Raw genomic sequence first — 19016 nt, forward strand, 5'->3', positions numbered from 1 at the left:
ACTGCCCCTGCTTCGCCTGCTCTCTCCTCCATTCCCAAATCCCCTTTCCTCATATGGTTCAGTCTAGTCATGCCCACTCTGATGTGCCTTCTTCTGACTATACTTTTCCGCATATCTATAATAAACTTTCTCCTCCACCATACCTCATAGCAGTCATTTTCCTTTTTCTTTTTATTTCTCTTGTTGCTGTTGTTCATTCAGCTATATATTTACCAATAGGAATTCATGCCAGGTATTGAATGAAAACAAAATTAAAAAATATTTCTTTATATTTAGAAATTAGAATAGTTCATGTGTAATGAGCATATTTTTGTGCAAAAGAGATAAAGCAGCCAATGGAATGGTTTGACTTTTACTTTCCTCTTACAACTTTACCTTTGCATCTGTTAATCTATAGTCCAAATTTTGCTGAAAAGCACTATTGATTTTTGGCCTTGACTGTAGATTAGTAGTAGAACATTCGCCTTGTGTTCAGAGTTCATTCCTTAGCAATGAAAAGACAAAATCAAAAACCTTATTTTGACAGATTTAAAGAGCTTTCAGAAGCATGATATTATCTCAAAGTAATAATCTAGTAAAATTGGTGACAAGAAGCTTAACCTTTTGTGTATTTTATCCTGATGTAAAACATGTGCTCTAGGAAATAGAGATTTTTTTTAAAAAATCATTTTAAAAAGAACAAAACTTACTTAATATTAATGATTCTTTATACATAATTTTGGCTTAGTTTAGAAGTAAAAGAATTAACTGGAATGTAACTAATTTAATATCTTTAACTGGTATCTATGTGGTCATTATGAGCTACAAATAACATTTTAGTCTATAGCTTAGCATACACGAGTATTGAAGAAGTATGTGCTTTGACTGGCAAAATATAGCATTTTAACATAAAATGGAAATCACTCCAAATTCTGCTGTGTCCTCCCAGCATGACTTGCTATTATATTTTTCATAAATCTATTTAGAGTGTTAAGGGTCAGCCTCATGTGGTTCGAATTATATGACCAGCATAAAATGAGAAAGGTTGGCAGAAATTAATCTATGATATTTTAAAAGCAAGAAGCTTAAATCTGTCACTTTCAACATTGCCTAGAGAGCTTGTCAATTAGCATAATCTCTGATATAAAATTGCTGATATTTTACAATCAGCCATCCAACTGTTTATATCAGTATTCCTCAGAATGAGCAATTGACCTTGTTCCTGGTCAAGGAAGACATCATTGCCTCCTGCCACATACAAGAATGATCAATAGAGCTGAAAGGAAAAGAAAATATTTCCTAAACACTTTATACTCAGAGAAGAACAGTCTGGTTTTATTGGGGGGGGGGGGCAATCATCAATTCTTTGATTGCTTGTTACATAAGTGACTCCTTCTAATGCATATCTCAGTCGGTTTAATTGCAAAGATAAGAAACACCCGTAGCATAAGCATTTCACTAGTGGAAATGGTAAATGATTCTTAGCTTGGATTTCAACTCTTGATGGTCTTAATATACTAATGTAAGTCAATGAATTGAGAGTCTGATGCCAGCAGTTTTAGACAACTTAAGGAAATAATAAATGTTATCTGAACTTCGAGACTTTTTTTAACTCTTTTTGATATGAGGCTGCTAAGGTCGCTGACTATTTATAGGAAGGCTGAATTAAGTTGTTTTAGTATTCAGTGTTCTTGGAAAGTAGCATGCCCAAGTTCTGCTTAATAGATCTAATGCTTGGCTTTAAAAGGGATGATCTACGCAGGCTCAACCTTTAAGAATGTGGAAAAATGTGTCAATTAAAAGCCAAGCAGTTCAATATCAGCTGGCTTGATTTTCAGAAGATGCTGGTAGTCTGTCTCTTCTGTATGGACATCACAACATGAAGTGCTTCTGTAAACTGATCGCATTGACCCTTTACCAACACCTTATGACAAAAGCATTTGCATCTTTGGTTTAAACCAGGAAAATGGGACTCGGAATTACAACTCTCCAAAATCAAATAGTTAATTTCATAGGAAACAAGGTACTCAGTTCCATAACCCACTTAATACTATTTCTTTCCTACTGAGGAAATCTTTTTCATAGAACATGCAAACAACATTTTAAGAAATGTCTAAAATAACATTGATACACTGTTCCTTAATTGAATAAAAAACAGACATTTGAACACCCGCCTATTAAGTATATTGTGAAAGAATAAACTGAACAAATGCACACTAAAAGCCAGAACATTTTTAGATTACTTACATAATTTAGTATTTTGACAATATATAAAAATGCTGTATGACTAAATTTAGAACATATTTAAAATTTGTCTACATATTATTAAATGATATAAAATGCATATAGCTCCATGCAGCAAAAGTATTTCTGGATAGCTATAATAAGATGAACAGAAATATTTTTTTCTGTTTTGTTTTCAGATGTAGTTTCGCAGTGCTCCTCATGGGCATTGAGCTGAAAACTGTTTCTATAATGAGAAAGATATACTTATTTCCAATTAATTCTCAAGTAAGATTTCTCTTTCTTTAGTAATAATTTTAAGATTCATTGTCAAAATTTTATGAAATTATTAGAGTCTATATAAAATTTATTATAAAACATATTAAATTGGAATTTTATATGTGCAGCATTAACTTGAAATATAAAGAAGCAAAAGTGCTTACAGAACAATTGTTCAGTTTTAAAGTAAACACCAAAATAATTTAAAGAAGAATCCAAAAGTAGTGCCAACTGGTTCATTTTAAAGGTTGACTTTGTATTTGTTCTATCTCTATTTTATTTTATTTTACCTTTATAGGTTACTTGCATTTTCCACATTCCTTCAATAATTTTTTGATATTTTTATAATCAGAAGAAATTTAAAAAATTTAATAAATTATCAACTCAATTTTATACACACATGCAAAATGTTTGAGAAAAAAGTAATACCCTCTAATCAAATTCTCCATATACACTAAGAAATCATTGAGAATATAGTTATATTTATATACCTTTATTGTTTATTACCAGCATATGCTCGCAATTCTAAACCCCACCAGTAGTGAGTAGTCTTAAACTGTCTGTTTGACCTGTAGTACCCATCACACCGTACTCATGACCATTGTCTCTGATGTAACTTAGACTCAACTTACTCTTTTTCTGTTAGAGATAGCATGAAGAATTAAAGAAATCTTACAAAAACAAGGTCATCATTGAAGCCATTATCACCTCATGTTTTATAGGGACCGAGGAGGAAGATGAAGGGGATGACCTCCTGCTGGGGTCTGTGGATGAGTTCTGGTGGTTTCCTCACATGTGGAGTCACATGCAGCCCCACCTCTTCCACAACGAGTCCTCTTTAGTGGAGCAGATGATTCTCAACAAAGAATTTGCCCTGGTGAGTATATTTGATTGGATTGTGATCTAACAACAGCTTCTGTATTGTCACATTTCTGCATGTGCTCAGCTGTTTTCAGTTGAGCAGGAAAGTTGTGAAAACAGACCCTACTACCTCAAATGCTAATATGTGTCTATCTTGCCTTCAGGGAAAATAGTACCTGCCCCATTTTTAGGTATTACTTTGAGTTTTTTGTTCTTTCAAAACTATAATAAAAGACAGAAATCATGTCTTTAGAAAAATAGCAGGGTGAGCATTCTCATGTATGCATAGTGAGGCAGGTTAGTGTTGGAATACTCTCAAATGCTGGAGTTCTTGGTTCTGGACCCCATCATGACTACCTACAACTCCTCGGATCTGTGTCATTGCACCAACCTTGAGGTTTGAAAGGTCATATTTGGAAGCATAGCTCTCAGATGAAAATAATGGACTCCGCTGAACTTATACCTGCTTCTTTATTATTATTTTGAAAGAACACCTTATTTTTCTTTCTAAACTTCAAGGACAGAGTCATAACTACATGTAGAGGGTCCTGACTCATAAATGTGGAAAACAAAAATGAGTGAGATGATGAATTAGGGCACCAAAATGCCTTAATTGAACTCTTTCCTTCCATGAATGGCTCCCTGATGTAGTACCAATCACTTAAGCCCTCTGTGTCCTGGTTTCTCTCACACACAAAAGAATGAGGCAAATAGGAAGAATTACCATGTAGTTCTGCTGTGCAGGTGCACACGTAAGTTTCCATCAGAGTTTAACACTCAATAAGCCTTCCCTATGTAATGTTTACCCAATTATCTCCTGTCTAAATGCACACAAATATGCAGTCATATGTTGCCTTAAAGAGCTATATGCAAATATTTTCAATGTAGATTAATAAAATATTTAACCTGTAGGCACAATCTAAAATGTTCTGTAATGATAAGTTGGATTATAAGCATTATAAGTAAATTGGCCTTACTCAAAAACAAACACTCCTGGTTTGGTTACTTTGAAAACCAAACATGTTTATCACTTGTCTTAAATCTGCCCAACTCTACTATCACTCAACAGTCTGGCTCTCCATATTTGTAGGTTATATTTCATTATGGCTGATTTCACCTGTTTGAGTAATTTCTCTTTTAAAGCCATTCTGAGAGCTCTGGGAAAGATTCGGATGTAATTGCTTCATAATGAATTGTTGAAAGCTTTTTAGAGGCCATTCAGAGCAATTGCATTTGTTTAGTCAGCGACGCTAGAAGCTATGCTTAAACCAATAAATAAATTTTGTTTAAAAAAGACCTTATTATGTGTTTCAAAGTCCAATATTACAACCCAAATGAAGTTTTTGAAACACACACATTGCAATAACATTTTACTTTTACCTGAGTTCAGTTATACAAAACTCAAGACGGTTGAGCGATGTTATTGAGATCCCTGCTTTCCTGTTAACATGGCGTGACAATAGGAATGCTATCAGACACATCAACATTATGCAGATAGTATAGGGCAGACAAAAGTACCAGTGAGATACTGGCAGGCTAAAAATTAGTCCTAACTGCTTGTAACCAGTTCTAATAAAGTTGGCAACTTAGTTAATGTCTTCATGCTTCACTGTCTTCCCTTGAATGCTAATGGCTGTTTTTCATTCTCTATGCCACAAACTTTCTTTAGATAATTAATTTACATCAACTCATCTGCCAAAGAAAAGCAGTGGACCAGATAATGCCACTAATCAATTCCAGCTCTAAAATTTGTGAGAACTGAAAACATCAGTCCCAAAATTTGGATTGAACATCTTGAAATACTCAGCTGGCTGCAACAGTAGCAATTTTGGAAAGAGATTTTAAAACTAAATGATCACTTTTATGCATAAATACCAAATGTACTAAATTCTTCCTTAAAAAAATGTACTCTGACATTGCTAATCACTCTTGGGTAGGACTGTGTGATAGAAAGTTGTCAGTTTCAAAAGCACAGCTGTTTTCATAACATCTCCAAAAAGTATTCAAGTGGAGTAGTAAGACTTTGACACTTATATTTTTAGAAATAGACTTTAAAACCCAATGAGAACAGCACTATCGATGGGACTTTCTGAAATTTCTCTGGATATAGTTCATTTCCTCTTAGAACATGTTTAAAGATCATGAGAAGAATACATTAAATGAGTGTTTATTTTTCCTTTCAGTATTTGGCACAAAAATTTATTAATATAAAGCTTTGCCATTGTTTAAGCTATGCACGCTTACATAAGTCAGTTTGTCTGGGGTTAGAGTGTAGGGGGCATGTGCATTTAATCCATGAATAAAATTAACCGTGTTACACATGAAGGTACATCCTTACTATTTGTATACATTTCATGTGTGTAGTTAAATGTTTGCATAGAAGATGTTAGTAAATTGATCAGGATAGCAAGATATGGTAATGACAACGTACTTTACATGGTGTGAAAGAAAAATGGAGAGAAATGTTTTTAAGTTCCTTTCTGCAATAAATCATAGATCTTTGCTGCCACTCAATCGCTTGTGCATGTCAATAAACAAAAGCAAACTTTCAAAGATGACAACAGAGGCTGAAGAAAACCAGAGACACTGGGAAATATGAAAGCAACTAATGAAAAAGTGAGCAAAAATCACCTCTAATTTAACCTGCATCTCCATTCCAATGACAGAGGGAAAAAATGCCTATAGCATAAGCCTGAATTATTTATTTTTATTCCACAATAGACTTACGGGGGGAAGAGAGTTTTGTTGTTTTAGGTTTAACATGCACACTCATTAAAGTTTCTAAGCCAGTGGGGCTTTTCAGTCTGCTGATTATTTCTGATGAGAAAATATCCTGAAGGGAGAAAAAAAAAACAACAACAGCATTTTGTCTTCACTGCTAACGTTTTTAACAACGATGCATTTACCTCACATTTTAGTAAATAATAAAGTATCTTGTTTTAACTAAGTAAGAGGCGATTCTTAAAGCTAATGGTTTTAAGTTCCACTGTTTAAAAGTTAAGCATATTTATGAATACACATATACGTATTTCGTAATTAGATCAATATTCATTAATTGTGACATGCAAGCTATTTTCTTTAAAACACAAACCTGGGGCTAATGAATGGCTTAGCAGGTAGTGTATTTTTTTGTGTAAAAATGAAGACTTAAAATCGGAACTCAAGGACCTATGTATAAAGTAAGACATTAATGTTCATCTATAATCCATGTGCTTGGAGGCAGAGACAAGAGGATTACTAGTGCTCATTGGCAAGCCAGCCTAGACCATCAGTGAATTATAAGTTCAGTTGAAGACCTTGTCTCAAAAACTAATATGAGCAACAATGGAAGAGGGCACACAATATCATCCTTGGCCTCTAGATTAATATAGACAGGCACATATTAACATACATATGCATACACCAACACACACACACAATACAAACTCACAAAGAGCTATCAAATAGCAACAATAAAAAATCTACAACACACTTTATGCTCTATAAGTTATGTAGCTTTCATATTTCAAGGAAATGAGAGTGAAATTATTGGCACAGTATAATAAAGCAGAGCTTCCTGGCATTCTGTATGAGGTACAGCTTTACTGGATGATACAACATTAGGCCTTATGCAATTCAACAAATATATGTGTCAAAAAAAAATGTTATAGATGCTTAGAGAGTGAAGGTGCTGGTCACCAAGTCTTGGATAGTTGGTGCTGGACCTCAGTCCAGAGCCCACACATGTTAAAGGGGAGAATCAGTCTTCTCAGGTTGACCTCTATTCTCTCCACGTATGTTGTAGCAAATGAATGAACACACAGTAGCGCACACACACAGTGATTAAATAACTGTAATTTTTAAATGTTGATTGCAACTAGTATATGTGTAGAATAAGGAATTTAGAAAATATAAGAATATTGTTTCCATAATGGATCAATTTATGCATCTTAGAGAATAATGAATAAGTCAGTCTTTTCAAATTGAGAAGACTGCACACACAAGCACACAAATGACGTAGGTCCAACAATGACAGTTATCAAACAACCTGAAGCACTGAGGTATAGAGGAAGAAACTAGGTGACGTGTGACAATATGGACTGAGAGGACCTTAGGCTAAATTGGTCAATCAAAGAAAGGAAAATGCTACATGGATCCCTCACACAAGCATCTATTAAGGTTGAATTCAAAGAGCTGGAGAGTGAGGTGGTTCTTGCTAATGGCTGGGGGCCAGGGTAAAACAGGAAGCTGTTAACAAAGGAGCATGACAGTTCAGTCTAGCAAGAGGAATACATCTTACCGTGCCAAGCAAAACTGTGCCTTTAAGCAATGAATTTTAATACATTGCACACTTAAAATTCTGTCAATGTTAGATCTTATGTTGTATATTTAACACAATAAATAAGTGAAGATTTTAATAATAAATCGAGTTTCTGAGATATCCTGTGGAACAAACACCCATTTAGAACAAATATTCATGTCTACTCCTTCATAATTGAGTGCACTAGATATCTAAGTAAATTACCCACAACGTGAAGATCTAAACTTTTCATTTGCACTGCAGCAGTCTGTATAGTTCTGAAGGTTATAACTTAATATTATGCTGCAGGTCTACTCTCTTATGAGATGTCGGTCAAGGGTTCAGTTGAAGTGGCAGGTGATCTTGAGGCTTACTTGGAGGGTAGACCACTGCTAAGCTAATAATTGTTGTCAAAGTTCAGTTCCTCACAAGGTGGGAGCTTCTTTTTCCCACCAGGTGTTACCTAGCTCTACCTTGATTTTCTGATCACATGAGCAGCTTCAGGAGAAAGTTCACAGCATGACAGTATAGCTCTCTGAGACAGGAAACAAGAGATTTGCAGTCTTCAAGCAGAATCCATATCTGTGACTTTTATCATGAATTCAGCTAGAGGACCCAGTTACTAGCTCCGTGCTACTCACAGTAGACAGAAAATTAAGGACTGGAACAGCAAGAGACAGAGAATGTTTGAAACCTCTCTGCTTAATGTCTGTCCCATGCAACCCCAAGTAATGTAGGGCATCCTATTCAAAGCTGTTATCTTTAATTGATTTAAAGATATTTGAACATGAAATAGACAAAATCTCTTTCCTAAAGTTTAAGGACAATCATAACTTCCCAAGCCAAAGCTATTAGATTTACTTCATGCTTTCCTTTCTCTCATATAATTAGTTGCATGTATCAAAGACTCTCCTGGAAACCTGTGAATCTTGTTCTCAATAGCACTACCTACTTTCACTGAATCACTTTTGGAATTTATATCAACATTAACATATGATACAGTTCACACATGCACATGTAAAGTGTCATCGTCAGTAAGTTTTGCTACTTTTGCTTAAACTTCACCTTAATTTTATCATTAACTATAAAAGAAAATTCATTTCTTCTAGTAACCACTTTTCTCTTCCATCTTGCCCAAGCTTAATCATTAAAATACTTACCTTGTTATAAGCTTTTTATTCTGAATATTCGGAATAAATGAAGTCATATAGTTTAAGATCTTTCTTTTTTTCATTACCCAGCATAATGTTTCAAGATTTCCAGAAAGCTTCCATTTTATTGTCAAATGATATTCTATTGTACAGCTATATATGTTATTTACTCCATCAGATGCTAGTGAATTTCTACTTTTTCTTATTATTACAATACCACTATGAACATTCACACACAATTGATAGTCTAGAAATACACTATGGATTCTCTGCAGCACTTCTCAAGAGAATAATTGTGTTATTCTCCTAAGTCATATACTAACTGTTTAGTATTTTAGTAATTTCCCCACTGTCCCCAAAGTCCTGTTACTATTTTTACTCTCACCAGCAAAAGAGGTGAATCCCACTTAACCAAACTCTCTCCAGAACTTACTACTTTCTTTTCAAATACAACCATCCTAGTGACTATGAATTCTCATTGATTTTGTTTTGTTTTCTGAGATTAAAATAAAATGTCATCAATTCCCCCTTACATGTCCTCTCTCTAAATTGTCCTATGAACTCTTTCTATTATGTCTCAAAGTCATGGTCTCCTTTTTCTTTAATTGTTGATATCTGTGTTTGTCATTTCTTTGTATTTATTTTAGAATTCATTGAGCTTCTTGAATAAACATCAATGATTTTTATCAAACTTGAAACTTGGCATATATTGTTTCTATAAAAACCATCATTTACCTTTCTTTCCTTCCAATCTTTATGGTACTTCCATTTCAAATATCTTGGTTCCATTAACACAAAATCTTATATTCTCTGGATGTTTTTCTTCATTTCTTTCTATGTTCTTTAGAATTTATATTCTCCATTGTTATATCTGTCTTTAATCTCTCCTAATCCATTTAATATGTTTCCTGTCATTTCAAACTTCCTGTTGAAACTTCTAACAAACTGTTTTGTCATTTTAATAATGATACTTTTTGACTCCAAAATTTCAGTTTAGTTTTTTACTATAATATTTAATACATTAATACTCCCTATTTGAGGAGAAACTTTGTTATGGTGTGCTTCAGTTCTTTAAATACATTTCAAATCTTTACTAATTTGTCACATGTCTTTGAAGGCAATTTCTTTTCATCACTTCATTTTCTGTGAATCAAACTGTTGTTCTATTTTTATTGAATATATTACAATTTTATATTACAAACTAAACTTGGAAAGCACCTCTTTGGGGAGACAGTGGTTTAGGCCAAGTTTTCCTGTGTTTTTCTCCTGAACCATTAGCATGTGGTTATTTACTTGTGAGCCCCTATTAATGACCATTTAACACATCTTCTGGTTCTGCTTGCCATGGGTTGCAGATTGACTTCAGTCTATGAAGCTCTGGGATCCTGGAATGCTTCTCTCAATGTCCTTCCCTAGTTGTCCCTGGTAAACAGCTCTTTAATCCATGCCCAGCTTATTACTAATCTAAAGATGACAGCAATCTCTTCTTTAATCATCCACAAAATTCACCATGTTTGAAAGTTGCCTTGAACTTGAACTATATATCCTTTTTCTCCACAAATATAGATTTCCACAGGGGGTACTTTGAGCTCTACCCTCTTATTACCTGCCGTCCTTGGTGAAATCTCTCTTGCAGAGATATTGCAGGTGGTTATGAGGCTTGCTTTTCTCAGCATTTTCTCTGGATTTAGAGGATGGGATCCAAATAGGTGCAGGAGTGTTTGATCTTTCCAATTTACTTGTCTGGGCATAGGTGGAACCACCATTCTATGAATTTTTCGTTTTTCCTAAAGTACATTCTGCCCTTTTTCAATGAGATTAGATTGAATAGAGCCCCAGATATCTTAGTTAACTTAAGATAATTTAAGATTCTACACAAAGCTTGACAGGATTGCTGAGGGCCTCTTCTCAAAGGTGAAAACATTTATGTAGATTGAGAGCTTAGGCAAAGAGTCCTGCCATATTGACTAAAAATTCTACTACTTTAAAAGGGTCAGAGAAATAAAGGTCAAAATCAATTATTACTTTTCTGGATCTTTCCATAATTTATTATTTCTTTTCATTAGCTCTCTTTTTTTGTTCATTTTCAAGAGCATTTTAGAAAAGATTTCAAGTACATCCTTTTTAGACCAGTTGCCAGGGTTTCCCCAAAAGCAATTTCAGGGAGTTTCTCATGCTTTACCTTTAGTAGTCAGAACTCCACCATCTTTATCTCAGCTGATTTATGGCAGTAGACTCCTCACTGGCATTTGGTGTCCTCACTGGACACCTTTCTGAGTCCATCCTCACCAGGTTAGAGCTCAGATATCAGCATGCCACCTGGACCTGGCGGTTTGTCATTAAGACAACCTCACTATCAGAATGAAACCCCCTTTAAGTCTCTGGTGTGTGTTTCGTACGCTGCACATGCTCATCTTTAATAGATTCACAGTAGTCTTTAGTTTGTCTTCTTTCTAGTAGTTGCTAATCATTGATAACTGCTGTCAAAATGTGTTGGTGAAGTAATCACATTATTTCTTTTTACTCATCCATTATTGCTGATTTCATTGGGTTTGACCTTGACCCAATGTTCTCTTGCTCTTCATCAAAACGAGTGTTGACCTACCTCCTCTGAAGTTCTATAGTTCTTGAATTTGATAAGTTAATTTCCTTCCATTTCATTTTCTATACTGCATATATACTTAAAACAACTAAGTCAAGGAACATTTTGTAGTGACATCATCTTCTAAAAGAGGCTAGAGAAACTCTAGCTTTTTCGTTGTTTTCTGTCCCAACGTGTCCTACTTATATTCTTACCTCAGCATCCGTTTCTTCTTTTTCTTGCTCTCTGAAGAGGAATGAATTTTAATTTAGCTCATTTTTAATATCTTTTAATCCCAGTTCTTTTCAATTTTCTGTCCCTAATTTGCCATCATCCTTCTCTATTTAAGTACCGTAATAGAAATGAATCTAGGATTTCTGATACTTTGCTCTGATGGGCTGTAATTTCTAGATTTCCACTGGGGCTTTGGAAATATTTTGTTTATTAAGTCTCTTGTGTTTATTTTTATAGCAGCATTTTTGAATCCTAGAGTGGGCAAAAGTAAGTTTTGTTTAAAAAGCATTAAATAATAAAACCTAATGCCAATTTTTTCCCTTAAAGACAGAGCAATGAATTTGCTAAGTGTTTCAAAACAGGATATGCACATGATCTTGATCTTGATTTCAGCCAGTTCTGTTCACTGAAAAATATATGATAATGAGAACACCATGGAAAGAGCACATTAAGTCACAGTGGGAAGATTGCAGGTCATCAGCCAGTAAACATGAGGCTTAATTACATGAATACTTCATGTTTCTGTTACTGGATATACAACATTTATTTACAGGTGCCATTTTTAACAATTTCAAAATATTTTCATGATCTGTGTAATTAGAATAGATAAAGCTACATTATAATGTTTCTTGTTTTTTAAGTTTAATATTCAAGTCTTTTTCATCCTTGATACTGTTCAAAAGTGCTCACAGGCATAAATCATCTGGGATCTTATTCCAAATTTCTCTCAATCAGAGTCTTTGCACTTTCAAGTTTTTATTATATTCATGTTAATATTTTATACTTCAGTCAAGAGAGTAAAGTTGATGAGACTTTTTATTTATATAATAGTAACACCAAATATTATGTTAAATATTGTGGGTTATGTATCTGTAACTGAAAACCATCACTTAAAGAGATAAATTATTTTAGTCATTGACTATAGCCATACATTGCTAGTTTTAAATTAATAATTTAACAGTACATATTCCATTACATTTTCCCAGAGATTGGAGGTTTTCGTTGTAGAAGAAGTTACAGACAAGAAGTAGGGATGTATTTCGATGACAGAATGCTTGTCTGGCATGCACAAGGTCCTGACTTGATCTCCCATACATGTACAGTTTACTGATTGGAGTATTTAACAAAATAAGATATGTGTATTTCTTCTTTTAAGAGCTCATTCACAGTAGGTATGGATTTTTGCCCTTTGACAAGTAGGGTAAAATTATTTAATAAAGTTCTTGGTTAGCTTATTCAAGAAACCTCCAAGGTTCTCATAAATTCCCATTTTCACTAAGCCCACAAGGATATCACAAACTCTCTGGCTGCAAATGAGAATTGGTATTTCACTACCTATTAATATTCATACTGCTTAGCAAAGGATTTAGAGAAAAACGACATTTCTTGTCATGGGTTATATCAGTAAAAGTCCTTGACCTGTTGATGTGGTATTGGCAGGTGGGTTTAAGAATTTCCCTCAGACAGAATCTCTCTAAAAGAGATATTTATCTATTTGATTGCCCCAGCAGAAGATAGTGGCAGATGTGCACCATTCTCAAACATCCTATTTTCAAAGAGCATCTTTCTCCTATCATGCAGCAATTTCATTTTTGAACATGTTTGTTTAAACTCAAAGAAATAAATATCATCAAAAATGCATTTGCATATTGGCTGGTCCCAACAGCAGGGAATGAGCTGTTTATATTACCTGTGAGGGGTTGCTTTTAATCAATTAGGGCTTATATCTATCTGATTAGAATACTTTGTAATTATTATTTCGGTAAGCAGAAAGTCTGAAAGCCATTCTCACTGTTTGCTTTGCTTTGCAGTAATCTCAGGGAAGTGTGTGCTTCTAAATATCATTTCAGATCGTTCAGAGTCTCTGCCCCTGCCAGGTGCTCCACGTGGACAGGAGTAGTAGTTTTACTTCAGGGACAGGATGGCAGGCATGGGCATTATTTAACTTATATTCTCTAACTAGCAGCTTCCATTTGTGTTACACAAAACAATATACAATGCACAGCTTCTAAAAGAGAAATCAATGTTCTTCTCAACAAAGCAAAGCCTTAACTGTTGTTAAACATTATAACTCTTCCTTCTGAGGTTTGACTTTCAGGTGCACATATCAGCACATACTCCCAGCTCCAGATCTTATTTCAAAGTTCACCTTGACTAATTATTATGTCAATGGTGCTGGCTAATTTTGTTAATGGTTTTTGGTGTTAAGTATGTAACACGGCTGTAAACTGCCTTTTGTGTGCGTGTTTATAACACGTACGAGACTCTGGTGAATAAGTGTCTCAAAGACTATTTAACGCAATTATCATGGTTACTATATCTCTTTAAGAAACACATATTCTTTTTTTAAAAAAAATTAAGAGGCTGTTCTGTATAAGACAGCCAGCTGACTTTTGTAGGCATCTTAGTTTCTCTTCCTGTTGATGTGAGAAAACACCTTTTCCACAGCATCTCAAAATGGTTTATCTAGCTCTTAGTTCGAGATACAGTCCAGACGGTAGAGATGTAGAGGCAGTAGGAACTTGAAGTAGCTGTTTAGAGGAAGGGTAATATGCTTACTGTGCTCAACTCTCTTTTGCCATTTTATAGAGTCCCAGAAGGCAGGCATGAGAATGTATGGCACCCAGAGTGGGTGTCTCTTCCTACCTCACTTAATGCAATTAAAATAATCTCACCCCCAGGGTCTATGTTCTATATTTCATGATGAAGATAACTAACACTATTCCTCACGCAAGCTTATGTAACATTCAAGTTGGGAGCAGAAAAAATGCAACAAATATGCTAAGCAACCCTCCATGCAATACAGAATGGAATCCCAAATTTTTCAGGGGATGAATGCCTTCCTAAATATTCCATCAAAAACAAATATGGATGACAAAACTGGACTTGTTATCTAATTAGTGAGCTTCATGTGGTTCTGCATGCCTATAATACTAATACTCTGGAGGCTAGGGCAGGACGACTGAGAGCTCCAGGTCAGTCTGGTCTACATAGCAAGACCTTGACTAAATTGAAACCATCTAAGTAAATAAAGAAGTGAAAAGTTGAAAACAGTTGATCCACATCCACCTAAAATGTGTAAACCTTGAGGTATGCAAGTGACCCAGAGATATGTAGACTTGGAGTCATGATGCCAAGGAGTGCCTTCTGAGCCCTACTGCCCAGCTATGCATGAGTGGTTGCTGTGGCCCACTCTGTCCCTAGAAAAATGAAATCTGCAGAATATAAATACATTCCCATAACCCTTCCCCTGCAAACCTCCAAATGGAACATCAATTGTTGACAAAAGGTATAAGAAATAGATTTTTTTTCAAAGAGGGCTGGATCTGGGAATTAGGAAATGTGAAAAAAGCATCTTGTGTCGGGTAGGATATCGAGGAGCATTCCACCCTGATGGTGTGCACCAGGACCGAAATTCAATTATATTAACCACCTTAGCTTAGAACCTTGCTACTGAAATACAATTTCTCTGTATTTTCAAGTCAGACGACAATGTGTTCCTCTTTAATGGGCCCTAACTAACTTTCCCCATAAACTTCCAGATCATTATTTTTGTTTCCCAGTCACAAATGAGATTAGAAAATAGGGTTTTTAGTAACAGAATATTCCTACCATCTTGTTCCGGTATTCTATTGACTTAGGTGCTTGGGCATCATTTCTAAACAAATAAGCCTGCTTGGTTTTATGTTTTCTGTGGAAGAGTGAAGATATTGCTTGCTGGTAGAGACATTGTGGCCATCCTAAGCGCAGTTTATCAGCCTTTCCCTCAGGTAGTAGGGGCTCCAGTAAGGCAGTAGATGCAGCTCGTGCTTGCCCTTCCCATTTGCTGTTTGTCCTTTCCCACACATAGTGGGATGCTAGCTAAATTAAAGTGCTTGTCTTCAAAGTATGACTTAAAGACCAAAAGAATTCCAGACCTCATGTTTGACATACTTGATCTGATAAAGAAGTTTTGGCAACAATTTGGCTTTCTATTTCTTTTTGCTTTGGTGTTTGTGATGGGGAGTGGGAGTTTCTGTCTTTACCCTATTCTATTTTTATACTTCTGGTTCAGAAGCGGAACCCACTGCCTATGTAACAGAGCTCTTTAATGTTCTATTTAATCATTACTTATTTATTTAGCCATGTCATTCTTTCACCTAGTATTTTGAGTCAGGCCTACACTTATATTCTGCTATTTGTATCATAATAGATGTTCTGACAGAATATTCATATGCAAGAAAACCCAGAAAATAATGCCCCAAACACCTTTTAAGAAAACTTAATAGTGGGCTGGAGAGATGGCTCAGAGGTTAAGAGCATTGCCTGCTCTTCCAAAGGTCCTGAGTTCAATTCCCAGCAACCACATGGTGGCTGACAACCATCTGTAATGAGGTCTGGTGCCCTCTTCTGGCCAGCAGGCATACACACAGAATATTGTATACATAATAAATAAATAAATATTAAAAAAAAAAAAGAAAACTTAATAGTGATATTTTTATGGCTGCTTTTCAATCAACTATTAGAAAGAAGTTCAGTGAGTCAATTCTAAGAATGGTCAATAGTAGCATAATTAACTCTCACTGATAAATTTTAATGTCATTATTTCAATGATTAAACTTGTTCCTAATTATTAAGCTAAAGGAATAATTAAAATGAAGGTTTGATTTTTTCATCATTATTATGCTATTACATATCCCTCTTAAATATTATTATTCCTCAAATGTTTCCACCTGTCTATCTCTGGTGTCTGTCCTGCTGTGTCTTGCTCTCCCTCTCACCTTAGCTTCCTCTCTAGAGTTTGAAAAATTCTTTCCACTTGGGAGAGTGTTTCAACTTCCTGGATAGTTTCTGAACCTTTCTCTCCTTGCATCTTTAGACAGGGCACATCTCCGGTCTCCGCAGTCATTTCCTCACAAGTGAGGGATGTGAGAACTCTAAACACATTGGCAACAGGAAGCGTTAAAGTGCGGGCACCCTTCCCATCGTGGTGCTAGATGTGAGCTGTTTGTGGATGAGGTCTGCATCAGGGCTTTCTGTTTCCAAACATGACACCACTTTAGCATGTCAACAATAAAACAGACATGAGGTAATTAGCTGTGATTTTATTTTGAACACGTGAGCATGTCTAGAGGAAAATCATTTCAGCTGTACAGCAGTTATTCGGGGGAATATGACTATTCATTTAATTCTGTTGATATGTAGGTAGAAATTACTTAAATAAACTCATTTTTATGATGAAATCTAACCTGTTTTACATCGGAGCAAATGTTCCACAAAATTGGAAACAATCACAGATGTGAATTCTTTAATTTAGAGATGGTACAAAGTGTAATAGCACAAAATGGAGTAACATTGTGTTTGGGGGTTGGAAAAAGGAAGTGAGAGCTAGAGAGATAGCTCATGCAGATCCTGAACTTTGAAACATTTCCCCATAAATGTGTTAAGCTGACATTAAAAGGGAAAACACTTCTTAATGGAAATCTCAGCTTGACTTGACAGTAGCATTACAGACGTGTTCCACTGCAGAGAAATATTTAAATCAATGACATTAACTCTAATAAGCTATATCATAGAAGAAGTATCCAAAAACTTTAAAAGTCAGAGAAGGAAGTACACTTTAGACAGCTTCAAAATACCTCATTTAACAAACACATACCATTTAGCTCTCTTATCTAAATCAGTGGTTTGTTCAAAGAACTAAGCTGAAAAGTTGACATTTGTGTCTTTTTATAGACTGCTATAGAGTTTGTACCAAACAAAATTTACATATATCAACTTATTGAGAGAAACTTACAAATGAACAAACTACGAAAATTATATAATATGTGTCATGTAAAACTATTGATCTAGTCTGCTTCCTATTGCTATAACAAAGACTAAAACCACAGGCATCTCAAGGAGGAAAGAGCGAATATTACAAACACGTGCTGATGAAGTCCATCATTAAAACTTGTCAAGTAGAGAGGAAACCTGGAGTTGGGAACTGAAACAGAAATCACAGAGAAATGCCACTTACTAACTTGCTCCCCATGACTTTCACGGTCTAGTTTCTTAAACGACCCAGGATCACCTGCCCAGAAGACACACTCCCTAACATGATGTAGACCCTCCCATATCAATTATTAAGGAGAAAAGTGCCTCATAGTCACACATACAGGCCAATCTGAGGGAGCGTTTTCTTGACTGAGGTTCGCCCCTCCCATGTGACCCATACTTGTATCAAGTTAACAAAGAGACTAGCCAGCACAATTGACCCCTTGTCAGCTTAACACAAAAAGGCATCCTAATTAAATCAAAACTGTTCCTTTTTTGTTGTCCCCAACATCTCATGCTAACATCAAAATATAAAACATAACCTTAAAAGGCCCACAGTCTTTAAATTTTCAACACTTTAAAAGCCAATGTCCTCTTTAGAAATCTAAGAGCTCTTTAAAAACTCAACCTATCAGTTGTAGGGTCCTGTAAAATCAAAACAAGTTGCATACTTCTTATTGGGAAGAAGCAGGGTACGATCACAGGAAGATCGAATCTAACCATCTTCTAACAATATACATAAGCATTATCCAATGTCTGGGACTCATCCATGATCTTATGGATTACGAAGGGCTTGGAGAGCCCACCTTCACTGTCTCTGCCATTCACTGCGCTTATAGCTGTCTCAAAGACTCAGGTTGGCTCCACTTGGCAACTAGAGCCATCCTTTGTAGTACTGAAATCCTGGCATCTTCAGTGTACTAGAATCACCACAAAGCTTGGTTATGCCTTTGCTGTGATCTCTCCTGACTCCTCCTCATGGATCCTGCTACGTGGTACCAAGTCTCACCTTTGCTCCCTTACACTTTCAGTTCTGAGGCTCCATAGCAACTGAGGCTGCACATTCACCAATGGTCTCTCCTAACCCCTCACAATGTCATGTCCCAGTTTCTTTCCGTGACCCCTTCAATCCTACAAGTATCTTACCAACAACTCCAAGACCACCAGTGAAACTCTTACACATTGCCTAATTTGACTACCAGCCTGAGATACAGCTCTGGTTTCCTTTTGACCACACCTTCTGTGTGCTGACACTGAAAATATACCTATCAAAATATTTCAATTAATGGTTCTGGACTATTCTTAATCATAGCTGACTTATCAACCCCAGCTAACAAGCACAGCGAATGTCCCAGGAAAACCAAAGTTTCACTTTAGTGGTGCTGGTATCTTATTAATCACAGCTGATTCTTCACTAGCTGACTAGACACTATGGATTCTCACCTCAGAGCTCATTATTCTGATGAGGACTTTACGTGAGTGATTCGCAAACTTCCCTCCAAAGCTTCCCAAGGCAGGCTTCCATCATTCACAGTGACCTTGTCTCCCAAGTACCCACAAAGTTCTTTAAGCCCTGAATTCTGACTTGTTCAGCCTAAAGTTTCACATTTGCAATCCTCCCCAAATCAACATG

At 35.6% G+C, this 19016-nt stretch overlaps 1 protein-coding gene across 2 annotated transcripts in view; it reads left to right on the forward strand.

Annotated features, from left to right (window-relative positions):
* Positions 1-19016, forward strand: part of Ndst4 (N-deacetylase and N-sulfotransferase 4) — a 270123-nt gene that overhangs the window by 126022 nt on the left and 125085 nt on the right. For both annotated transcript variants that reach the window (XM_057793295.1, XM_057793296.1), the window contains exon 4: positions 3204-3358. In XM_057793295.1, coding sequence (XP_057649278.1) covers positions 3204-3358 — 155 coding nt within the window. The remainder of the gene's footprint in view (positions 1-3203; positions 3359-19016) is intronic.

Source organism: Chionomys nivalis, chromosome 18, assembly GCF_950005125.1.
Source record: "Chionomys nivalis chromosome 18, mChiNiv1.1, whole genome shotgun sequence".
NCBI classification, from domain to species: domain Eukaryota; kingdom Metazoa; phylum Chordata; class Mammalia; order Rodentia; family Cricetidae; genus Chionomys; species Chionomys nivalis.